General features: G+C 42.3%; 1 protein-coding gene across 1 annotated transcript in view; it reads left to right on the forward strand.

The window, feature by feature from the left end:
• The window catches only part of LOXHD1 (lipoxygenase homology PLAT domains 1), a 283,771-nt gene that overhangs the window by 135,647 nt on the left and 123,916 nt on the right, over positions 1-24,208 (forward strand). The window contains exons 17-24 of the mRNA XM_072605219.1: positions 5,465-5,657; positions 6,964-7,124; positions 9,845-10,298; positions 10,968-11,122; positions 14,509-14,642; positions 17,871-18,058; positions 20,467-20,571; positions 22,711-22,842. Coding sequence (XP_072461320.1) covers positions 5,465-5,657; positions 6,964-7,124; positions 9,845-10,298; positions 10,968-11,122; positions 14,509-14,642; positions 17,871-18,058; positions 20,467-20,571; positions 22,711-22,842 — 1,522 coding nt within the window. The remainder of the gene's footprint in view (positions 1-5,464; positions 5,658-6,963; positions 7,125-9,844; positions 10,299-10,967; positions 11,123-14,508; positions 14,643-17,870; positions 18,059-20,466; positions 20,572-22,710; positions 22,843-24,208) is intronic.

Here is a 24,208-nt window from a genome sequence, read left to right on the forward strand (position 1 = left end):
CTCTCCTCTAAGAATATGGATGCTATACCACTTGGAGCATATATGTTTAGTAATGATATTGCTTCATTGTCTATGGTGCCTTTTAGCAGGATATAGTTTCCATCCTTATCCCTTTTGATTAGATCTATTTCTGCTTTTGCTTTGTCTGAGATTAGGATTGCTACTCCTGCCTTTCTTACATGAGCTGAAGCACAATATATTCTGCTCCATCCTTTGACCTTTATCCTATGTGTATCCCCCCATTTCAAATGTGTTTCTTGTAAGCAGCATATTGTTGGATTATGGCTTTTAATCCATTCTGCTATCCGTCTCCATTTTATGGGAGAGTTCATTCCATTCACATTCACAGTTATGATTACAATCTGTGTATTTCCCTCCAACCTCTTTCCCACCATTTGTGCTTTTAGCTCTCCCGTCTCCCTTCCCCTCCTCAATAGTATTCACTTTTCTCCCCCTCCTCCTGCAGCCTTCCCCTCCTTCTTTTGACCCCCCTCCCTTTTAGTTCCCTTTACTCTTATTGCTTCTTTCCTCCCTTTTAGCCACCCTCCCCTTTCTTCCCCCTTCCCCTCCTACTACCTATAGAGCTAGTTAGGATTATCTACTTAAGATTATTGTTCCCTCCTTTGAACAAATCAGATGAGAGTACCTCTCAAACAATGCTCATCTCCCTCCCCTCCTTCCCTCTACTATAGTTTTGTACTTCTTCCTGTGATATAATTTGCCATTTTCTGCTTCCCCCTTTCCATACCTCCTATTACATTCCCTTCTCATACTTAAATCATATTTTTGACATGACATCATTTACTTTATGCCCGTTCCCTCTACATATATCCCTTTTATCATAATAGCTGCACAGTTCTCAAGATTAACAGGTATCATCTTCCCTTATAGGGAGGTAAACAGTTTGCCCTAATTGAGTAGCAAGTTTTTGTTTTTGTTTTTTCCCCTCTGTTTACCTTTTTATGATTCTCTGGAGACCTGCATTTGAAGATCAAATTGTCTATTGAGTTCTGGTGTTTTGGTCAGGAAGCTCTGGAAATCCCTTATTTCGTTGAATGACTTTCTCCTTGCCTGAAATGTTATGCTGAACTTTGCTGGGTAGTTGATCCTTGGTTGAAGTCCCAACTCCTTTGCCCTATGGAATATTGGGTTCCAATTCTTTTGATCTTTCAATGTAGAAGCTGCAAGGTCCTGTGTGATCCTGACTGTGTGTCCTTGATATTTGAATTGTTTCTTTCTGGCTGCTTGTAGTATTTTCTCCTTCACTTGATAGCTCTGGAATTTGGCAACTATATTTCTTGGGGTTTTGAGTTTGGGATCCCTTTCGGGAGGGGAACGGTGGATTCTTTCGATGACTATTTTGCGCTCTGAGTCTAGTACTTCTGGACAGTTTTCCTTGATGATTTCCTGGAAGATATTGTCCAGACTCTTTTCTTCATCATGGGTTTCTGGCAGGCCAATAATTCTTAGATTTTCTCTCCTGGATCTATTTTCCAGGTCAGTTGTTTTTCCAATTAAATATTTTACATTTTCTTCTATCTTTTCATTCTTTAGATTTTGTTTGACTGATTCTTGTTGCCTCATTGAGTCATTAGTTTCTACTTGCCCAATTCTAATCTTCATTGTAGTGTTTTCTTCAGTTAGCTTTTCCATCTCCTTTTCCATCTGACCAATTTTTCCCTTTAAGGAGCTATTTTCTCCATTTAATTTTTGTACTTCTTTTTCCAATCGACCAATTTTCCCAGTTAGGTTTTGGGTTTCCTTTTCCATCTGATCAATTTTCCCAATTAGGTTTTGGGTTTCCTTTTCCATTTGATTAGCTCTTCCTTTTAGGGAATTATTCTCTCCAGTTAATTTTTGAACTTCCTTTTCCATTTCTTCAATTTTCTTTTTCAGGGTGATGTTCTCATCAGTGAATTCTTTTTTTATAGTTTTAAAATCATTGGCCAGTTTTTCTTTTATATCTTTCTTCAGACGTTCCAGGTAATCTAGTTGTGCTTGTGAGAAATTCATAGTCCCATCTGAGGTTTCAGATGGAAGTACAGTCTCAGCTCTAACCTCTTTGGTGTTTGTGTTTTGGTCCTTATCCCCATAGAAAGATTCTATGGTTTTTTCACTTTTCGTCTGCTTTTTCCGATTCATGATGTTGGCTGAGTGTTGTAGCTTTTGGTTCTTTCAGTCAGAAGGTACAGATCTTTAAGTTGAGCTGATGTGTGTCTAGGCTAAAAGCAGGCTTTTGTTTTTTGTTTCCCCGATCAACCCTGGGGTTAGCTTGTTAGGTGTGTGGGAGGTGTGGTCTGGTCTCAGGCTATCTCCTCAGCTGACTTGAGGCAAAGGCAAGGTCAGGGGATGGTAATCTCAGCTTCCCTATTGTCTTCCCTTTTCCCCTGGAGGGCTGGGGCACGCCTAGAAGCTAACGCGTGTTCCCGCCCCTCCTTGGGCTCGTCTCCCGGCTCTGAGGCTTGCCTGGGTCTCAGTGCGAATTTTCTCTGCCCTGGGTCCTCTGTCCCTCCAGATCGCCTCCACCACAGTAGGAAGAAGCCCCCTTTGCCACTTTTCCAGCCTCTGGTGTTATGAGACCACCCGCCCCCTTCTGCTGTTCCCACTGATCCAGGATTAATCTGGGGAAGAATTTTATGGTTCCCTCAGGGTCATCAGGGGGGAGGAGAGAGCACTTACTGATCACTCTGCCATCCCAGTTCCTGGAAGTTCAAGTAGTGACCCACCGAAGTCCGTCTTCAGGCTGAAGATTTCAAGGACTGCTGCGCTGATGTCTGGCACTCAGCGGCTCTCACCGGCTCGGCCTGGCTTATCTCCTGCTCCGCTGGTCTCGCCCGCCACTCTCGGGCTCCTCTGGTCCCCTCCGCCCTGCCGCGCTGACCGCGCTGCGCTGTGCGCCGGGGTCTTACCCCCGCGGAACAGATCCCTCCCGTGGACCCTCTGGTCCAGCCTGGGCTCCGAATCTGTCAAAGTCCGTCACCCACTGGATTTTACACCTCCAAAGTCTGGTCAGACTCTCCCCCCAGATATATCCAGAGGAGTTTTTCCAGGAGCTTAGGTGAGTCGTTGCTTTCACTCCGCCATCTTGGCTCCGCCCCCTGAATTATTATGATATTAAAAGAAAATATATTGATACTATATAATGTTATATATATATATTTTATGTATTTCTGAGCTTCTAAACTTTTTGTGTGTCGTTTGTTGGTCTTTGCATATCATCTGTGGCTTCCGCAACACTCCCCCAAATTTCCCATTTAATTTCTTATGCCGACCCACAATATGCCAAAACTGTGATGGGGAAAGTAACAATGTGGAAGGAACTGTATTACCTACATAAATCCCACCTGATGCTCACGATCACTTTGTGAGGGGGGATAATGCAAATGTTACCTTCGTTTTGCAGATGAAGAAATGGATGCAGGGAGGGATGATGACTTACCCACAGTCAGACTCAGGACTCAAATCAGATCTTTGGAGTCAGGACCCAGTGCTTTTTCCATTTACATTGCCCCTCTTCCCCGACCTCTTCCATGTTCTCTTTCTCTAATGTCCAAATAGGCATCTGTTTTGGTAACAGTGTCAAACACTCTAAAGGTCAGACCAGAGCACTGGAAGATCTGGGAACACTGATGAATTAAGCACCCTGATCCAGGCATTGGAGTCTTTGGGTGATGGGAGAAAGAATTAGGTAGTGGCTATAATACTTATGTTTCCCTTATCTGTAACAGAGTCAGGAGCAATGTTCTTAGGTCCTGGATCCCAGCAGTCTATTTTGAGAAGGGTTATCAAGGGACTATGGAAGATGATATCAGGAGACCAAAGGGGATCACCCAACATGCTGAACAGGAAAGCAGAGGAGGGCTGAATATGCATGGCCTGCTCCATAATTTGGATGACAGGCAGCTTTGGTTAAATCTTCTTCCTGGGTGTTAGGCCCTTCCCTGAAAAGACCTAGAACTATCTTTTCTATACCATCCAGTCTTACATTCAGGCCTGCCCCTAGACAAAATTATGGAGAGGCAATGTAGCCTAGACTCAGAAAATCATAGATGGAGAGTGAGAATGGACCATGGAGGTCATTTAACCTTCATATTACAGATGAGACTCAGAGACTGAGAAATGTTAAATGACTTGCTCAAGTTTATATAAATAATAAGCATCAGAATCAGGATTTGAATTCAGGGCTCTTGCCTCCAGACTTAGTTCTCTTTCCCTGATACCATGCAATCTCTCACCTATCCCCTTGCAATTGTGTTGCTCCCGTGCTGCTTCAAATACCCAACACCCTCCTTGCTCTTCCCCCTCCAATTAACTGTCTTTCCAGAATGTCTCCGAGAGAGTGATTCTTTGCCCTTTCTCTCTCACTGTAGAATGAGAGGCTTTGTCCCAAATGCAAGGTTTGTGGTTGCACATTGCTGGGGACTCAAGCCTCTGAACTCACACCATATAAGCAGCTTCTGACTGCGTCCCCAGGCAAGAATGGCAATGCCCTGACTCATCTGGCCCAAGCCCCTCTAGGAATGAAGGATGTGAGTGAAGGCTCAGGGAGTCCAGAGACTCATTCATTGGGGGTAGCCTAGGACCTGCCAAATCCCTTCCTGTTCGTTCCCTTTTGGGTGTCTCGTGACCTCAGCTAGGCTAACCACATTTCTGAGACTGGTGCCAAAAGGTATAACTCAGAGGCTCCCCCTCCTGACTTCTCAGATGCCAAACGTAATTCTGCGGCTAGCTATAGGAATGCCATAGCTGAGTGGGTGGTCCCTGGGAGCTCCCTGAGAAGGAGTAGAGTGGGGCAGTAGAAAATTCCCTGACCTCGGACTCATGAAACTGAGGTTCTAGCCTAATTCAACTGATAACTAGCTGTGCGACGAGTAACTTAAATGAAATGAGCCTCAGTTCCCCTTTTGGTAAAATGAGAAGGTCTCTGTACTGTCCAAAATGTCTTCCAGAGCTTGCCTTCTGTTACTCGTTGGAGAGGTGATAGAGGTACAGAATGAGACATACGTTTTCATATATGTCCAATGCATTGATTTTTTTTTATTTCTCAGCTCTTTGTTATAAGGGAGGGCTTCTATCTAGGGAAGGGTCGGTTAGTGGGTAATTTTAGAGATGCAAAAGAAAAGAAATTAAAGAATATCAATAGTGCATTTTAACATACACTGAAGGAATCAGAAATTCAGACAAAAAAAATTCAGACAATTTTGATGCTGCTTTGTTAAATTTAATAATCCTTTAAGAAAACCCAGAGAATTGTATGTGACAATTTACAATTTCAGATGCTCTCCTTTTTATTCATCTTTCTAGACTAAATGTTTGTGTTCAGTTTTATTGAAGATTATAAGTTTATGATACAAGAAAAATCAAAGCCAAAATCGGTGTGCCTTCCAACTCCAACATTCAGAGGTTCCATAAGGTGGGTCTCCCCAGCCCTTGTCCCTTCACTTAGCCCTCAGCTTTCTTCCAGATCAACCGGCTTATCATCGGCCATGATAGCACGGGCATGAGCGCAGGATGGTTTTTGGGCAGCGTTCAGATTCGGGTACCCCGCCAAGGCAAGAAGTACACATTCCCTGTCAATCGCTGGCTGGACAAGAATGCAGCTGATGGACGCACAGAAGTGGAGCTATACCCCAGCGAGGTGGATGAGATCGAGAAATGTAAGCAGATAGGAATAGCGCTTGTTTTGCTCAGTAGGAAAGGAAGATCTTATCTTGGTCCATATCCTTAAGAGAAGGTCCTATATAGAGGTAGTACCTGTAAGGGACTCAGTTTGGTTTTCACATAGACCATCTGTGAGGGATGGAACATAGAAGAGTATCCTCATTTTACAGACAGGGAAGTCAAGGCCTGCATAGATGAAACAGTTACATAAAAGCCAGATGATGGCTGACACTGTGAAGAGGCACTATCAATTAGTCACTCAATTTATAAATATTGATTGATCATTTATGGTGCCCTCATAACTGTTTTAGATATTATAAGGAATACAAAAGAAGGCAGGATAGTATTCATCTTCAAAAGCAGCAACCAAATGAAGGGAGTAGCCAGCTACTTCAATCCCCTATTGACTCAGACCTGGATTCTTGCAATAGCTTCCTAAATGGCCTCCTTGCCTCCAGTCTCTTTCCCTTCCAATCTATTCAACATGTCATTGCCAGATCAGTTTAATCAATTTAACAACAAAGCTCAGTTTCTTTTGTCAATCATTCATTTCCACAAAAACCCCAAATATTTTTAGCCTCAACTGTTCTTTTTCTTGAACTCTCTGCTCTGAGCCCTATACTAGGACATCTTGAAGTTTTTCTCTGACTATTCTGTTCCCCACCCCTGACCTAGAATGTCATGCCTCTTCCTGCCTAGCCAGGGCCCTCCCAGTGGAAACTCACTGTGGCAGTGACAGTTGCTGGTCAGCAGGTAGACTCAAAACCATCATCTCTTGCAATTGTCTTCATTTTATAAAACTTCAATATCACTAAAATGTTATTTGATAAAAGTGAAAGCAGCTTAACAGTGGTAAATCTTTCTGTCCATTGTAGAAAACAAAACAAAATAAATCTCCCTTGGGCTTAAGGTCCAGCTCAAATGACATCTCTGCTTTCCTTCCTTCTTGGCCTCACACTGATCTCTCGGAGCATCTTCTGTCAATCAACAAACATTTATTAAGTGCCTATTATGCCCTACATCACAGTCTGAGAACTTGGTTATTTTGTTGTATATGAATTTGTCCTTTCCTCCCAAACTAGACTGTCAACTCCATGACCCACCCAGTCTTATTCTTCTCCAGGTCCCCCAGAGAGGGTCCAGCACAAGGCTGGACACATAGCAGCTACTCAATGAACAGCAGTCTATGGACTGGCTGCTGGTCCTCTAGAGTCCTGGTCCCCCTAGATGGTGATGGTTCTTTCTTTAGATGGGGTTTCCTTCTCCCTAAACCTTTGTCTCCCTGCTTTGGCTCTGACCTAGTGATCCATTATGAGGTGGAGATTGTGACTGGGGATATGGGCAATGCCAGCACCAGTGCCCGGGTCTACATGCAGATCTATGGGGACGAGGGCAAGACCGAAGTGCTCTTTCTCAAAAGCCGCTCAAAAGTCTTCCAGCGGGGAAACAGGGACACCTTTCAGGTATGCCTTGCATAGTGTAAGTGGGGTGCACAGGCAACCGATCTGATGCCAGGAACAGCTGGGTCCTCCAAGGGCTTGGGATGGAGTCCCTGGGGGTTGTACATCCCACCTCAGACCAGACACCTTGGTCCATTTTATAAGGCCTCTATCTAAAGTACCATGATTCCTTTAGAGCACTGGAGGGGGTTTTCTCTCATAGGCCTACCAGGGACCTGTTTCCCAGCCAAGGCTTGGGGTCATATGTCATGGTGGTCTTCTTACTTTCCTTTGCTAATTTTTGTATAGAGTTGTGTAGGGGAATGGTGAGTGTGTGTGTGTGTGTGTGTGAGAGAGAGAGAGAGAGAGAGACAGACAGACAGACAGACAAAGACAGATAGACACTGGTGAATATGGAAAAAAGTAGGGTTGCTATATATACATATACATATTATACATGCACATGCGTACACTTTCCTACATGTATATGTGTCAGAATTTTTATAAAATGCTTAGCATAGTTCCTGGAACATAGCAGGCACTATATAAATACTAGCTATTGTTATTTTCATTACCATGATTATTGATTATGTGATTATAATCATGTATGGAGACTCAACGTACTATATTGTCTAGTCCTATGTAGAGATGGCTCCATACACTACATACCTATTCTTGCTGTGGCTGAGGTGGGTAGTGTGGGGAGATGGATGTGGGGTCTGGGATGAGGGGAATGAATTTTGACATTATCATGGCCCTGAAAAAGTTCAAAGGGTACTACAGAAGTAATTTACTAAGAAGTCCCTTATTGACACAAAAGAGTAAATTCATTTTCTCCAAGGGCTTCAACACTATCTCTTAGGTTATAATTTTCATATAGGGGAAATCTCTGTTTTTGTACTGGTCCATATACACACATACACACATATATATGTCATATAGAAAGATATATATACACATATATATCATACATGCACCTACATGTCATATAGAAGAAAACATCTAAAATATACAATATACATATACATGTGTATATTATGCATGTATGTTTACAGAGTATTCTGGAAAGAACTCTAGGATGGTAGTTTAGATCTCTGGCTTCTAATCCCAGCTCTGACATTGTGTGGCCTCTTAGTTTCAATTTCCTCTTCTGTGAAATGGGTAGAAATGATCACTTCCCTACTTGCCTCCAGAATTCAATAAAAGAATAGTTTTTTAAATGCTTTGAAAATTTAAAAGAAGCTATTATTATTATTATTATTATTACTGGATTAAGAGCAGTATGGTGTATGAAGACCAGGAAATAATTCTTCCCCATTATTAGTCAGGCCTCATTTGAATATAGTGACTACTGTGGCCAGCCCCACATTGACAAGGATGCCTTTGAGGGACAACATGTCACAAAGATGACATCGAAGCTGGATGATAGAGCCTATGAGAGTGCCAAGACAGTGCATTGAGGACCTCCTGTGGCTTCAGTCCTAGAGTAGTCACTGGAGCTACATGACAAAGGAATTGACTCTGCCTAATGGGAGCTCACAGAGTATTGGGGGAGATAAATCCAATAAATATAAAAATATAAACCATAGAAGACACCACTGAATCAAGTAGTAGACTGTCTGATTCAGACTCTAGGTTCTTAAAATTCAGAGGCGGGAGAATGGAGGCTAGAGTTGTAGGAAGAGGTGATGTAGGCTTTGAAGGGATCTTGGACATCATTCTGGTGCAGCCCCTTGACCTTGCAGATGAGGAGAATGAACTGGTGAGATGACTTGCTTTTGGCCACACAGAAAGTAAGTGTCAGAGCCAGGATTTGAAACTATGCCATAAGATCAAAGGGTTGTAGAACTATAGCTGGAAGGGGCCTCCAAGACTATCCAGTCCAACCCTCTGATTTTAAAGATGAGGAAACCAAGAACTGAGAAGGTCAGATAACTTGTCTAAGGTCACACAGGCAGTAACCATCAGAGGAGGGGGATTTGAACCCAGGTCAAATGAGTTAACATGTAAAGCACTTTAAAAAAACCTCAAAATACTAAAATATAAAATGTAGGTCTAGGTAGGCCTCTGAGACCCCAGTCAGTGTTATTTCTATGATGCCATGCTTCTTTAGAATAATCTTTTTGCTCTACCATATCATGGAAGGCTTCAAAGAGTAGGTAGGAGTTGAACCAACTTTTGAAGGATGGGGAGGATTTCTAGAGAAGAAGGGATAAGCAGGCCTTGAATGTAGGAGGATGACATAAGTGAGGCAAGAGGAAAAGGAAAGATCTTGGCATATATACAGGTTACTTCATGTAGCTCTCTAGGTCCTCAAGTGTATCCCTTTGACTGAATCCAAACTTCACAGAACAAATTTTCTAAATAAAAGGATTTGTTCTGTAAAACCTGTATTCAGTCAGAAGATTGCACCAATGACACAGAAGGCACATGTGGCCTTGAGGCCACACGTTCCCCATCTGTGGCACAGGACAATAAGTAGACCAACGTGCTTAGAGCAGGGGATTTCTGTAGTGGGAGAAAACATAAGTAAGGTAAGGGCAAATTATAATAGACCTCGAAAGACTTGAAACTTCAAACATGGTGTGTTAAGCAATTAGAGGCCTCTTCTAGCCCTTGTTCCTTATGATTTCATGCCTGAGTTTGATCTGGATTGGGGGCCCTGGGGCCTATTTTTCTTGGGGGGTTAGTGGAAGGAGGGTGGCCAGCATTCTTTAAGGCACTGACCTGTGCTTTGGCAACAGCTAGAGGCAGCAGATGTGGGTGAGATCTTCAAGATCCGCGTGGGCCACACAGGAGAGGGCTTTGGGTCTGGCTGGTTCGTGGACATGGTGGAGCTGAGACGGCTGGTGCTGAAGGAGGTGGAAATCACCCCAGAGGAGGAAGCTAGGAAAAAGAAGGAGAAGGACAAACTGAGGCAGCTACTGAGGAAGGAGAGGCTTAAGGCCAAGGAGCAGAGGAAAAAAAAAAAGAAGAGCAGTGATGTGGAGTCTGGAGAAGAGGAGTCCTCATCAGAGGAGGAATCTTCAGAGGAGTCAGAAGAGGAGACCGAGATTGAGGATGAAGACGAAGAGTTGGAGGGCATGCAGGAGGTCGTTGAAGTCTATAGGTTTCAAGCCAATCGATGGCTAGCCACTGATGAGGAGGACAAAGAGCTGGTCATGGAACTGGTCCCATCTGGAAGATCGGGTCCTGAGCGTAAGCCTGAGACAGGGTCAAGCAGTCTCCCAGGGCTGACCACCTATTTGTGACACCAGGTGGCAGACTCAGGCTTCAAAAGGGCAAGGCTCATTTGTTGGATCCCCTGACTATGTAGAGACAGAATTGGCAGTCACCCTCGGGTGTCACAAATATCCCCCCCACCCCCAGGTGGCCCAGTGCCTGAAATTCCACCATTAGCAATTTAGTCTTTGAGATTAAGCATTTTTCACTCTCTGCAGTCTTCTTGATACCCTTGGAAAGGGTAATCAATTATCACTAGAATACTAGGGTGAAGGCATTTGAGATCAAATTTGTTTTTCCCCAGGAAAGATTCAGGTTAACATTGCCTAGGTATGGAAGGTGGGGTTGGAATGGGGGTTGGAGGAGGGTGTCAAGAGAGGTAAGAACACTGAGAGAGTAGGATATTATTTAGATATAAAAGACGGGAGATTCCAAAGACTGGTCAAGTCTCTCCTAGTACTTTTGGACTTCTTGGAAAAGTTAGGAATTGAGGGAGGATAGTCCTGGGGCCAAGAGACAGCCCAGGAAAGGCTTTGAAAACCCAGCATGCTGACAGCTGTTTGTTTACCTTAGAACTAGGCTTGGTTTATCAGGGTTAGACCCAAGCCTTGGTTTCCTAAATCCGACCTTCTTGTGTGTCCACAGCCAATACTTATGAGGTCCAAGTGATCACAGGAAAGATGCCCAAAAGTGGCACCGATGCTAATGTCTACCTGAACATCTATGGTGAAGAGTATGGAGATAGTGGGGAGAGAGCTTTAAGAAAATCAGACAAATCAAATAAATTTGAACAAGGACAGGTAATGACAACAACAATAACGATTTATTTCTATGGCACTTTACATACATCACATACAACGAATTTTAACAGAAATTTAAAGTTTACCAAGGATAGACCTTAGAGGTCATTGAGTCCAGCCCTCATTTTACAAATAAGGAAACTGAAGCACAGAAGGATTAAGTGACTTGTCCAGGGTTACTCAGCTAGTAAGTGAATGAGCGAATAATCGAAAAAAACATTTAATTAACACTTACTGTATGTGGAGCACTGTGCTGGTGGAATGCATTGGAATCTGGGATGATGTCATAAGAATGACAGGAAAGCACAGACTCTTCTGTCTAAACCCTAAATCTGTCTTTGCATTCCTTTTATTCCTTTTGGGGGCATGAAGCAGCCAGCTTGAAAACTTGGGACTAATACTCTTTCTATATAACATGCAGCGCTGTTGTGATGATTGAGTGATCAATTATGATTATCAAACGCTGATTAGAACACTTTTATTTGGACCAAATCTGTGGTTCACTGCTAGTATATAGAATTCCCAGTAAGGAAACTCCTTCTGTGTAGGTTAGCAACTTCTCTGTGACTTACAGTCTTAGATCATTGTCTGTGTTACTGAGAGTTGTAATTTCTCAGTATAGCATAAGTCAGCATGTGTCAGAGACAAGACTAGAACCCAGGTTTTCTTTACTCTGAGGCAAAGTCTCTATCCATTATAACTCAGCTTCCTTTCTGAGAATGATCCTATGCAAAATAATTTATAAAAATTGCTTCCATTTATAAGCCTTTTTAGAATTTGATAAAGACTTTACGTTGTTACCTTATCTGTTCTTTACCTCACAAAGTGAAGTGTTGGGAGGGTGGAAGAGTAAATAGAGTATTGGACTTGGAGTCAAGAAGACTAGGGTTTAATTCTACAGCAGATATGCTAGCTATATAACCCTGGGTAAATCACTTAACCCCTCTGTGCCTTTGTTGTTGTTCAGTCATGTTCAACTCTTTTTGATCCCATTTGGGGTTTTCTTAGCAAAGATACTGGAGTGGTTTACCATTTCCTTCTCCAGCACATTTTACAGATGAGGAAATTAAGGACAACAGGGTTAAGTGACGATCAAGATCACACAGCTACTAAATGTCTGAGGGCAATTTTGAACTCAGTAAAATGAGTCTTTTTGACTCCAGGCCCAGCACTCTGTGCACTATGGCACCACCTAGCTGTCCGTGCCTTAGTTTCCTTATTTGTAAAATGATGGAGTTGGACTCAATGGCCTCTAACGTCCTTCTAGATCTAGACCTCTTGCCTCCAGGATCAAGTATAAGTCCCTCTGCTTGGTATTTAAAACCCTTCACAATCTGCCTGCCTTGTTATTCTTCAAAGTCCTTAGTTGCCCTCAAGATTCAGTTCAAGGGCCCCTTTCTACACCAGGTCTCTCTCAATCCCGCCAGCTGTCAGTGTTAATCACCCCAGTCATCCTTGTATTTGTTTTGTGTATTCAGCTGATGTTCATTTGTGGATTCTGTATTTGGGAATTCACCTACTCACTGAAATTTATTTGTAAACACCGCCCCCTCCCCACCAACCAATACTCAGGTCACTTTGAAAGTCATACAAAGATGTGTGCAGAGTGTTAGTCACTTGATGTGCACGTTCCCAGCAGAGGTCTAACAAGGCAATGTTCTGTCTGCTTGTTTCAACTCCCATACTGTAAAGAAGTGTCCTTTACATGGCATATTTAGTGCCACATTTTTCGAATTTTTGTGCTTTTTGTTGGTGATTTCACTGTTTAAAATGGCCCTCCAGTGTAGTGCTGAAGTGCTATCTAGTGTCCCCAAGCGCAAGAAGGCTGTAATGTGCCTTATGGAGAAAATATGTGCGTTAGATCAGCTTTAGTCAGGCATGAGTAGTAGTGCTGTTGGCTGGGAGTTTAATGTTAATGAATCAGTGATATAGTACATCCAGAAAAAGGAAGAGGACTTTCATTAATCTATATGTGAGGCCACTATGGAAAGTGTTAAATTAAACAAATAGTTTGGTATTCACTAATTCATTGTTCATAGCGACATTCACCATTTTTGTAGTTCTGTCATTTCAGTAATGTCTGATTTTTGTGACCCTATTTGGGGTTTTCTTGGCAAAGATAAGGGAGAGTATTGCCATTTTCTTCTTTAGTTTATTTTACAGATGAGAAAACTGAGGTCAACAAGGTGAAATGAATTGCCACGGGTCACACAGCTAGTAAGTGTCTGAGGCCAGATTTGAACTCAGGAAGATAAGTCTTCCTGACTTCAGGTGCTACACTTTAAGCCCAATGCCATTTAGCTGTGTACCTATAAAAGCACCTGTTATCACCTCCCTTAGAATGGAAGGTCCTTGAGGGTAGGGACTATATTTTTACTTTTCTCTTTTTAATGTCCAATACCTAACATGATTTCTGGCATGTAGGAAACACTTCATAAATGTTTGTTGATTGATTTCATTACTTACCATTGACTATTGTTCTTGCAAGGTAGGAAACTTAAGGTTTTTTCTTTTTGTCTTCTCCCATCCTGGAGTAGTACCTAAGTTGTACATGATGACTACATTTGTTGTTGATTTATGATACTTTCTTTTGGACCAAACCTGTGGTTCCCTACTGGTATATCAATTTCCCAGTAAAGAAATTCCCTCTGTGCAGATCAGCTACTTCTCTATGACCTAGTCTTAGAGCATTTTCTGGGTCACTGAGAGTTGCAGTGCTTTCAGCATCACACAAGTCAGCATGTGCCAGAGACAAGACTAGAACCCAGATTTTTTTTACCCTGAAGCAAAGTCTCTATCTACTATAACCCAGATGCCTCTCTGGGGATGATCATATGCAAAATAAATTTTTAAAAATCACTCCCATTTATAAATGTTTTTAGGAGTTGATAAAAACTTTACGTTACCTTACATGATCCTCACAACATCCCCGGGTGATAAGTGGTGTTGTTACTCCCGCTTTACAGGTACCAAAACTGAGGCTCAGGTTAATTGACTTGCCAGGGGTCACCTAGCTAGTGGCTCACACAGGACTGTAATTGAATTCTTCCTAATTCCATGTCTAGCTTTTTACCTACTATTCACTTGTCCAACATAAACTGACATGGATATGTAATGTATATGTATCCCCATCTCAGCCTTCCTCCCTTCTCCATCCTCTTCCATGATCAGATATTGTCAAATCAGAGCAAGAAGGCATAGAATTTCATGGTATGCTTAAGCTGTTAAGTAGCTATACCAAACAGCTGATTGGCTGACTGAATGTTTTAAGGTCCAACCTGCTGCATTTAGTGTTTCAAAAAATAGCAGTCGTGAGCTTCCTCTAGAAAAAGGTTAGGATTATAGGACTTGCTCCCTTCTCAGTGCTGGGTACTTGCCCTCCACAGACAGACACCTTCATCATCCATGCCATTGATCTGGGACCCCTGAAGAAGATTAGGATTCGTCATGATAACTCTGGAAATGCCTCTGGCTGGTTCCTTGATAGAGTGGACATCACTGACCAAAATAATGAAATCACGTGAGTGGGGCCTGGCAGACTCACAAATGAATGGCCAAGGAAGAGATAAATTTTGTTCTTTGTATACATTCCATTCTCTTTTCTCATGCTTTAGGGAATCACCCTCAAGTGCCTCCCTACTCCATCCCTTTGTCACTCAGTGTTGGCCTCAAGCATAGTCAAGATAGACACCAACCTGCATTCTGTGATTTCAAGGGCACAGGTGAATCCTGTCCCCCCCTTCCTCCTCCGCTCCCCCCACTTCCAAATTAGTATGAACTCTGCAGGAAAACTATTCTAAGACTTTGAGCCTTAGTCATCTAACTTCAAGTCCAGTCATAGGCTGGTCTATATGAACAAAGGTGTCTCAGAAATGGGGAGGTACAGTGTCATAGAAGATTCTAGATCATAATTTTATAAATTGGAACTATGATTTCTTAGGTATTAAAGCTGAATACTTTACCCTCATTCACCCCTGTTCCTCACTCATTACCAAGGTTAACCCCCTCTACTTGTTCAAGTGATCCTATTCTATCCTGTCTCCTCCAACAGATTTCCCCCTCTGCCATTCCCTCTCTCACTTATTTTCAGTCTCTCCCTCTCTACTGGTTCATTTCCTATTGCCTACAAACATGCCCATATCTCCCCTGTTCTAAAAAAAACCCTCACTTCATCCTTCCATTCCCATTTAATATTGTCCCATATCTGCCCTTTGTAGCTGAACTCTTCAAAAATGACAGTAAAACAGATGCCTCTACTTTCCCTCTTCTCACTCTCTCCTCTCAACACCTTACAATCTGGCTTCTGAGTTGTCATGCCATTGAAACTGTTCTCTCCAAAGTTACTAATGATGTCTTAGTTGCCAAATCCAATGGCACTCTTTCTCTGTCTCCTTTGCTGGATCTTTCTCCAGATCACTCCCTCTAACCACCGTGTCCCTAAGTGTTCTGTCCTGGATTCTCTTTTTTCCCTCTATACTATTTCACTTGTCAATCTCATCGTCTCAGCTCCCATGGATTTAATTACCATCTCTATGCTAATGTTCTCAGATCTACCTTTCCTGCCTCACCCTTTCTGCTGGCCTCCAATCTTGCAACTCCAAACTACTTTTTAGACATCTTGAACTGGATATCCAGTTGACATCTAAAGTGCAATATAACCAAAACAGAACCCACTTTATTCCCCTCTAATCTTCCTCCACTCCTGCCTTCTCTATTACTGTAGAGGCAATAAAATCCTCTGGGTGCCTCAGGATTTATATACGGTGCCTAGCTGCCTAATTGTTATAATAAAATTATTATTTTTCAGCCATGAATTTCTCTTGTGACATTAATCAGTTATTTCCCCTCTCTGGATCTCCTTTTACTCACCTGTAAAGGGAGGGAGGCAGCATGGTGCAGGGGAGAAAATATAGGGTTTGTATTAGGATACTTCAGGTTGAATCTGTAATGCATTACTCAGATCTCTAACACTGGACCTCCCTTATCTGGGTCTCAATTTCTTCATCTGTAAAATGAAAGGTTTGAACACAATGACCTTTGAGGTCTATTCCAGATCTGGATCTATGATCCTATAACTAGGTCATCTGGTCATGGACATTCTCTGATCCCTCCCACTGTGGTCATGTTTTAGTTGGACCCTCTAGAAGACTAAAAAGCATTGGGATTATCTCTCTATGGGATTTCAAATCACATGACAGTCATGGCAACAAATATTTAGAGATGATAGAATCTTCTCTGAACCCTTCAAAGAAGGGTTTCACAACTTCATGAAACAGACCCTGAATTAAACTGGAGTGGGGTAGACATTTTAGAAGCAAAGTAGAAAGTTCAGTAAACTAGGCTAATTTTTTGACTGTGAATAATTTAAATTTAGAATCAGTTGTAAACCTAAATCCCAATGTGGTATGGTTAAAAGAGCATTGAATCTTCTCCTTTGTGACCTTGGGCCAATACCTTCCCTTCCTATGGACCTGAGTTTCCTCCACTAGAAAATAAAGGCATCAACCTAGATGCTCTATCCTGTCTAGATGTAAGATCTTTTCTAGCTCTGACATTCATTCTGTGATCTAATGATTCCACAGGCAAGCTTTTTTCCTCATAATATTCAGCTAATGATTAAATTATCCAGCTCCCACACTGAATCACCTCCTTGGAGCTTCTATCTTCTTTCCCTCTAACTGCTCCAACTTTGTTCTTCTTTATCTCCTAAGTCCCAAGCACTCTAATCTTGCAACTAGAAATAAATCACATTTTTGTAGTATTTTTACAGCATACAAAGCCCATTCATACCCTGTATATAATTTGTTCCTGAGTCTAGCTCTAGAAAGAGTATAAGTATTTAATATACAGGGGAAAGAGGCTCAGAGAAATAGAATGATAACAGCAGCATTGTTGTTATTATTATAACATTGTTATAATAGTGACGTTGTCAGCAGCATTGATATGGTACTCTAAGATTTGAAAAGCATTTTACAAATATCTCATTTTACCTTCATAATCCTGGAAGATAAGGGCTACTACTATTTTTATTTTATAACAATATTATTATTTTACAGATGAAGAAATGGAGGCAAGGCAGAGGTGCAGTGACTTTGCCCAGGCTCACACACTAAGCATGTGAGGCCAGATTTGAACTCAGGGTTTCCTGACTCCAGGCTGAGTGCTCCATCCAATATACTACCTAGCTGCCAAGAAATGACTTGTCTAACATTATTAGAAAGCCTAGAATTTAAGAATACTACAAAGGACCAAGCCCTATCACTTGACACAGTGCACTTTTCCAATTCATGAAGCAAAGAAGATTGATGTAGTAGGATGAAAATTTTTATTTTAAAGTAAAATTATACTGTTTTTGATCATTTAATGTGCCTGGTGTTTCTGGGGCTAAGGTTACCCAATTAGATAAGATTGTAGTGGGGCCAGAACCTAAACTTAGGTTTTTAAGACTCTAAATCCAATGTTTTTACCAACCTACTAGTAACCTATTCTAAGATACTTGTGGGAAAAGGTCAAAGTAGACCCTTAAAACCTTCTTCACCTTCCAAGTAGTGCTGGCAACTCTAGTGAAAAATGCAACTCTCTTTGTTGACCTTTCCGGGGATCATGTCGGTCCAGGTAGGAGGAGCTGGGGTGCTTCAGGCACTGTTCCTGTCAGTTGACATTGACAGTGATCCCCCCTGCCTTTCTTCCAGAGGCTGTCACAGGATTTGAGGTGCCAGTCTACCATACCTCACTTGTCTCCTTTTAGGTACTACTTCCCATGCCAGCGCTGGCTGGCAGTCGATGAGGACGATGGGCAGCTCTCCAGGGAGCTGATCCCAGTGGATGAGTCATATATCCTGAAGGACAAGGAGAACGAAGAGGAAGAGGGCGAGGAAGGAGGAGGAGGAGGAACTGAAGACACTGGGCTTGCCAACCTGGCCCTGGAAATGAAAGGTTCCCCTTGACCTAGTACTGATTCATTCCTTCCCATCAACAGTTGAGATTCTGATAGTCTTCAGGCTGTGTCCCCTCCACATTCTGCTTCTCACCACCATGATTCAACCTTACCCCCATTCTTCACCCTACATAAACCCTCTGTTCCAATTGGGCCTGCCTGGCCTCCTCATTAGGCTGCATGTACCATGCTCATTCCTACCTCCATATCTGTGCCTCCTACTTGGAGTGCCCAATGTTGCTTGTCCTATAAAATTTGCTTTAAGTTGCCACCTGAAACTTTCCTAAAACCTCCAGCCTTTATTTGGATTTTCTCTTTTCTGACCATCCAACAGAATTTATTAGTTATGCTACATATTTGGCACTTAATCATATACTATCCTGCTTTGGTCTCTAATTATTTCAATTCCATTACAGTCAATATACATTTATTAAGTGCTTGCTATGTGCAAGGCACTCTTCTATCAATTAATCAACAAATACTTACTAATGCCTACTCTGTACCAGGCACTGGCAAGGCGAGTACAAGTACAAAGAATGAATTAATCTGACTCACAAGTTTATATTCTAATAGAGGAAGAGCACAAGAACATAAAAAATATGTAGCATAAATATAAAGTTATTACATACACATACACACACACAAGTAATTAAGTACAAGCTAGTTTGGGAGGGAGGATACTAGCATTAGTGTGTAGGAGAGGGGACCAATCAGGAGAAGCTTCATGCAGAAGATAGTGCCTGAATAGCATATTAAAAAAGAATAGAGGGACTCTGTGAAGTCGAGATAAGAAGGGAATACATTCTAAACTTGTGGAATAGTTAACGCAAAGATATGGGGACAGGATTGTTGTAAATGAGGAACAGAGAGCAAGAAGGCCAATTTTATTGGATGATAGAGTGCAGGAAGATATGTAAGGTCCAATAAGGCTGGAAAGATAGATTTGGTCAAGTTGTGAAGTGTTTCAAAAGCCAATCATAGAACTTTCTATTTTATTCTAGAGGCAATAGGAAGTCACTGGAGTTAGCTGAGTAGGAGGTTACATGGTTGAGATATGTACTTAATGAAAATTACCTTGATAGCAGCATGGGAGACATGGAATAGGCAAACCAGTTAAGAGGTGGCTGCAGTACTGGAGATGAGACGTGATGAGAATGTGATGAAATTGTATTCCAGAGAGGTTGTAAAGGTAGAAACAGCCGGGTATGGCCTTGGAATGGACATGTAGGTGAACTATTGTCTTATCTCCCCAACTTGTTCTTTGAGGAAAAGGAATAGAGTTTATGGTTGACAGTAATTCTCATAGTTTACCTAGAGATTAAAGAAGCTTGGCTTTTCTGTACCCAGTGGCCTGGCATCATGGGAATGGCCCAGGCCTACTGTTTAAGGGTGTCCTAACTCTAGACAGGGGACAGAGTATCCTAGTCATCTCCAGGTGTGATTCCATCAATCTCCTAACAGTATTTATTGGATGCTCACTGCATGATCTCAGAAAGTTTCAAACTAATGGAGGACGAAAAGACCAACACGTGACAAATTTATAGAAATGAGACCAAAAGAATATATGAAAGCATTCACAGCTAGTCAAGAGGCAGTATGATGATGCAAGTAGAGGATAGGCCTTAGAATCAGTAAGCTCTGGGTTCAGGTCTTGCCTATGATATGTTATTGCTTATATGACCATATACAAGGCATTTAACCTTTTAGTGCTCTCAGGCAATGTTCTAAGATGCTCAAGGTACAGAGGTGTTGGCCTGCATTGGTGGAGGGAGTTTCCACACCAGGAGTTTCATAAACCAGGGCATTAATAAAATCACAACTCTACCTTCCCACCCTCCAACCAAAAAAAAAAAAGAATTGGAGCTAATTATAGGTGATTGGAGGTAGAATGATTAGGGTTTTCATGAAGGATTGGAATGGCTGATCCAGGTGGGGTACAACAAGGAAGGCTTTCTGGAAGGGGTGAGAGTAAACTGAATTTTGCTTCTAGGAAGGGTTGTGGTTTATCAGAAAGGAGGAAGGGAAATTCCACAAGCTGGCAAACAAAGAGGGGCTATCCATAGAGAACACTGGGACATTTGCCTAGTGACCTACAGAATAGACCCAATTGCTCTGGTGGCAGCTGGTAGCCAAACTGGATAGCCCATCCCCTTAACCTATTCCTTATCCTTTCCCATAATCCCCACCCCCATGAGGTCATACAGAATACCACCAGTTCCTGGGAGCACCACACTGGAGGCTCTTCTTAGTGGCCATGGAATCATGAAAATTTGCCTGGCCTGTGGATCTGAGGTTATCTGACTGTCAGTTCCCATGGCCCACAATCCAGACCTGTCCTTTTCTCCCACCATGCCTGAGACTGAGAACAGCTCACACAGCTCACACATCCACGCCCCTCACCCGGCAGATAAATCAACCATGTATTCAGTGACCGTGAAGACTGGTGACAAGAAGAGAGCAGGCACAGATGCTAACGTCTTCATCACTCTTTTTGGCACAGATGATGATACAGGTAAAAGCCCTGGGTGTGGGAGTGAGACTTGATTCATTTAAAGAAACATGTCCTTAGTGTCTGGATTGAGTTGTAAGACCTATCTATAGCTTCTTCTATAAGCTATAAGGGACTATATTGGAGGTCATTTAGTCCATTCAAACCATCTCCTCAAAGAAGGGGAACTCCTTTTTGGTAAAGGCTCTATGACATTCCCTTGTTTAAACAGCCTAATGTTTCTCAACTTTATAACTAGTATGGAGTCTTAGTCTATATGTATACTTTTGGAACTTAGGAAAGAGTTCCCAGAATAATCACACAGAGCAGTAATGAATAAAACAATAGTTTGGTTTTTTTTAATGGACAATCTTAACAAGATTTTTTAATCTCATTTAAATGGCCAGTCATACAAGAGTTGGTTCACTGAATGGAGGTAGAAACGCTGGAGGTGGGGCAACAAGAAGATAACAATTAGTGAGGTCCCTAGAGCCTCAAGGGTGGGAACAGTATTCAAGCCACAGCAGGAGGTGGAATGAGGGATTAGCAATGGTTCTTCAGTTGGGTCACCCCCATACTTGGCACACTCTGCTCCACCAGTTTCTTTGGTGATCTCTTCTCCTGGTCAACACAGGTATGCCTGGGTCCCATTTGCCTCCCTAGCTCATGGAGGCAGCCAAGTGGATGGAGGGTTTTATAAGGAAAAGCTGGCTCTCAGGCCTTTCTGACTGGTTTCCCAACTTTGAAGTCTGAGGCAGGGAGAGTTAGGTCTTGACTAGGGGAGGTCCTGATGAATCAAATAGGAAAAAAACAATTTGGGGCCATGATTTTTGGGTAAGTATCCAGAAAACGACAAGGTAGAATAGGAGTCTGGGAGGAGGTTGTTAAGTAGGAAGGACAGATATGCCTGATGTCCAGAAAAGAAATAGATCAAAGAGAGTGAGTCTGATGGGTACCAGAGAGGTTCATATGCAAAACTTTTTGGGGACTATCACAGAAATTCTGGGCCATATCTGATCTAAATCTATCTTCCTCCATTCTAGTCTCTTGTGCCTTTCTAGCTCCCTAGTCCTGCCCATATGGTAACTCTTGATGGACTTGAAAATTATTAAATGAAAGCCCTTTGCCCTCAGCCTTCTTTCCCTCAGGATAAATGTCTCTAGATCTGTTAATAGGTCTTTCTACTAAGAGCCCCTTCTCAAATTTCACATTGCTTCCTTTGATTTCCCTGTGGCCATCACTGGACTTGCATTTCAAAATCTGAATGACAGGGGCCCTAGATCCCAAACATGAGGGAGCTGCTTGTTAGACTTTCCATCAGCTTCCTTTATTCATTTCCTGACATTGGAGACTATTGAGGGACTGGGGAGATGGTGATTTTGCAAATGTTAAACAGATATGACCAGTAACTCTGAAGAGCAGCTGGAAGTGTGCTAGACAGAAGATGCCAGTATCAGTGCCAGGGAACTCAAACACAATTGGAGCCTTCCTTCAGATTCCCTTTCTCAGGTTTTTAGCCAGCCAGCTAGCAACCTACCTCTTTAATTGGTCAGTTGCCTAGTAATATAGTTACTTAAACAGCCTGTTAACCTTCTGAGTACTCATTAGATGCCCAGTCTCTTACTCGGTGTCTACATTTTATGAGGAAGATGGAACAAGGGAAGTAAGTGAGCAGGAGCATGGGTTGGTAGATTGGAGAATAGTGTCTATATTTAATCCCAAAAGAATTTCTATAAGGAATAGGCCAGAGATGTGATTCAAGGGAGATGCAGGAGAAGACCAGGAGGACTTGGAAGGCCATGTGCAACTCATAAACCCATCCCAAATTCCAGACTGCCATCAAGATCACCATCAAACTTATAAGACTTTATACCTAAACCAAAAGCCAAAGTGGGGTGTCCAGAGGGCACAGCTACTTATGTGTTCTTTCTCTTCTTCTCTTTCCCTGGAGGAATCTTGCAAGAATTTCCCCTGTCCTAGGAGCATGCCTCTTTCTGCCAGGGTAGTGTTAAAAGGTACCTGCCTCACCCATTTTCCTTTCTGAACTCCTCCATGCCTATAGGAAGAAAATGGGAGGGCTGGGTTATTCTCAGGCTGGAGTGACTAGGTGACTTTAGAGGATCCTGCATGTGGTCAGTCACGGTGGGGCCACTGCATTGGCAGGGACAATTCTCTTGAAGTCTTCCAAGTCCAGCAACAAGGACAAGTTTGAGAGAGGGAGCATTGAAATCTTCACAGTGGATGCATTTTACCTTGGAGAACTTCAGAAAATCAGGATTGGTCATGACAATACAGGTGAGTTTTGGCCTTTTTGTCCTCCATTTCTTGCTAAGAACATAAGACCCCCAGAAATATCTCCCTAGGTCAGCCCCTACTAGCTGTGGTTCAGGTTTATCTCTGAAAGGGCTACCAAGAGACAAGTTGCCCTAAACATCCCTCCTTGCTCCCAATAAATAAGGAGAGAGCTGTCATCTAAACTCATTTTGAATCCATTAATATTTAGAACCTTTAATTCTCCCACATGACCATTATTCAAGGCAGGGCTCTTACCACTTCTAGGCTAGACTATTGTAATAGCCTCCTAATTATTCTCCCTACTTCCATTTTCTTCCCTCTCCAATCCGTCTTCCATACAGGTGCCAAATTGATATTCCTGAAGCAAAAGTGTGACCACATCATTCCCCTTGTCAAGAAGCTTTTAGTGAGTCTCTACTATCCCTAGAAAATAAAAAAATCCTTTGGAATTTAAAGTCCTTCATAATTTCATTCTAACTTTTTTATTCTAGACCAATTTTACATTACTCCCCTGCACTCATTTTATGTTCAAGACAACTTGACTTATTGCCTATGACATTCCATCCCTGACTCTGTGCCTTTGGCTTTGGCAGGTCTCCTTTCCCATCTCTGCCTCCTGGGTTCCTTAGCTCCATTCAAAGTTTGGCCCAGGTGTCATCTCACACCTAAGTGCTTTCTTGATCCTCTCAACTATCATTCTCCCATGCCCAAATTACTTTGCATATGTTTTACATTTACTGAACTGTTAAGTTATATTTACTTAACTGTTACTTATCCAAGTAGAATGTGAACTCTTTGAGGATAGACGGCTTCATTTTTGTTTTCCTATTCCCAGCACCTAGACCCTAGCCTAGGATAGAGTATGAGGTAATTATTGTTGGATGAATGGAATTTTACCATCTCTTGGGAGTAAAGCATTTCCAATTTAACATCCACTTATAGTAACCTTTCCTACCCTTGGGGGCACACAAGTCCTGGTGTTCCTGAATTTATCAAATGAGTCTATGTCCTTCTTCCTCTCTTATTTGTCCCCATCCCTCCAACCTTCCCCACTTCCACCCCCATTTTCCCATTTTCTTTTTCATTTCTTCCTCTCTTTTCTCAGCACCAACTCACACATGTGTGGTCTGCTGAGGAAAGAAAGACAGCTTTGCACATATACAGAGATGGATCTAATGACACCTGCTTTCCTGCCACCATCTTTCTCCTTTCATGATAGCAATTAATTGTGTCAGTAAACGCATCCTCCTCCTGCTCTCCTCCATCTTCTCACCCAAAGCTCCAGCTACCCATCTTAGAGTAATTTCCCTGTCTTCAGAATTGGCTCTGGGGGAAATTACAAAGTCTAATGGGGATTTTTTTTTTG

Source organism: Notamacropus eugenii, chromosome 4 (genome assembly GCF_028372415.1).
Source record: "Notamacropus eugenii isolate mMacEug1 chromosome 4, mMacEug1.pri_v2, whole genome shotgun sequence".
NCBI lineage: Eukaryota > Metazoa > Chordata > Mammalia > Diprotodontia > Macropodidae > Notamacropus > Notamacropus eugenii.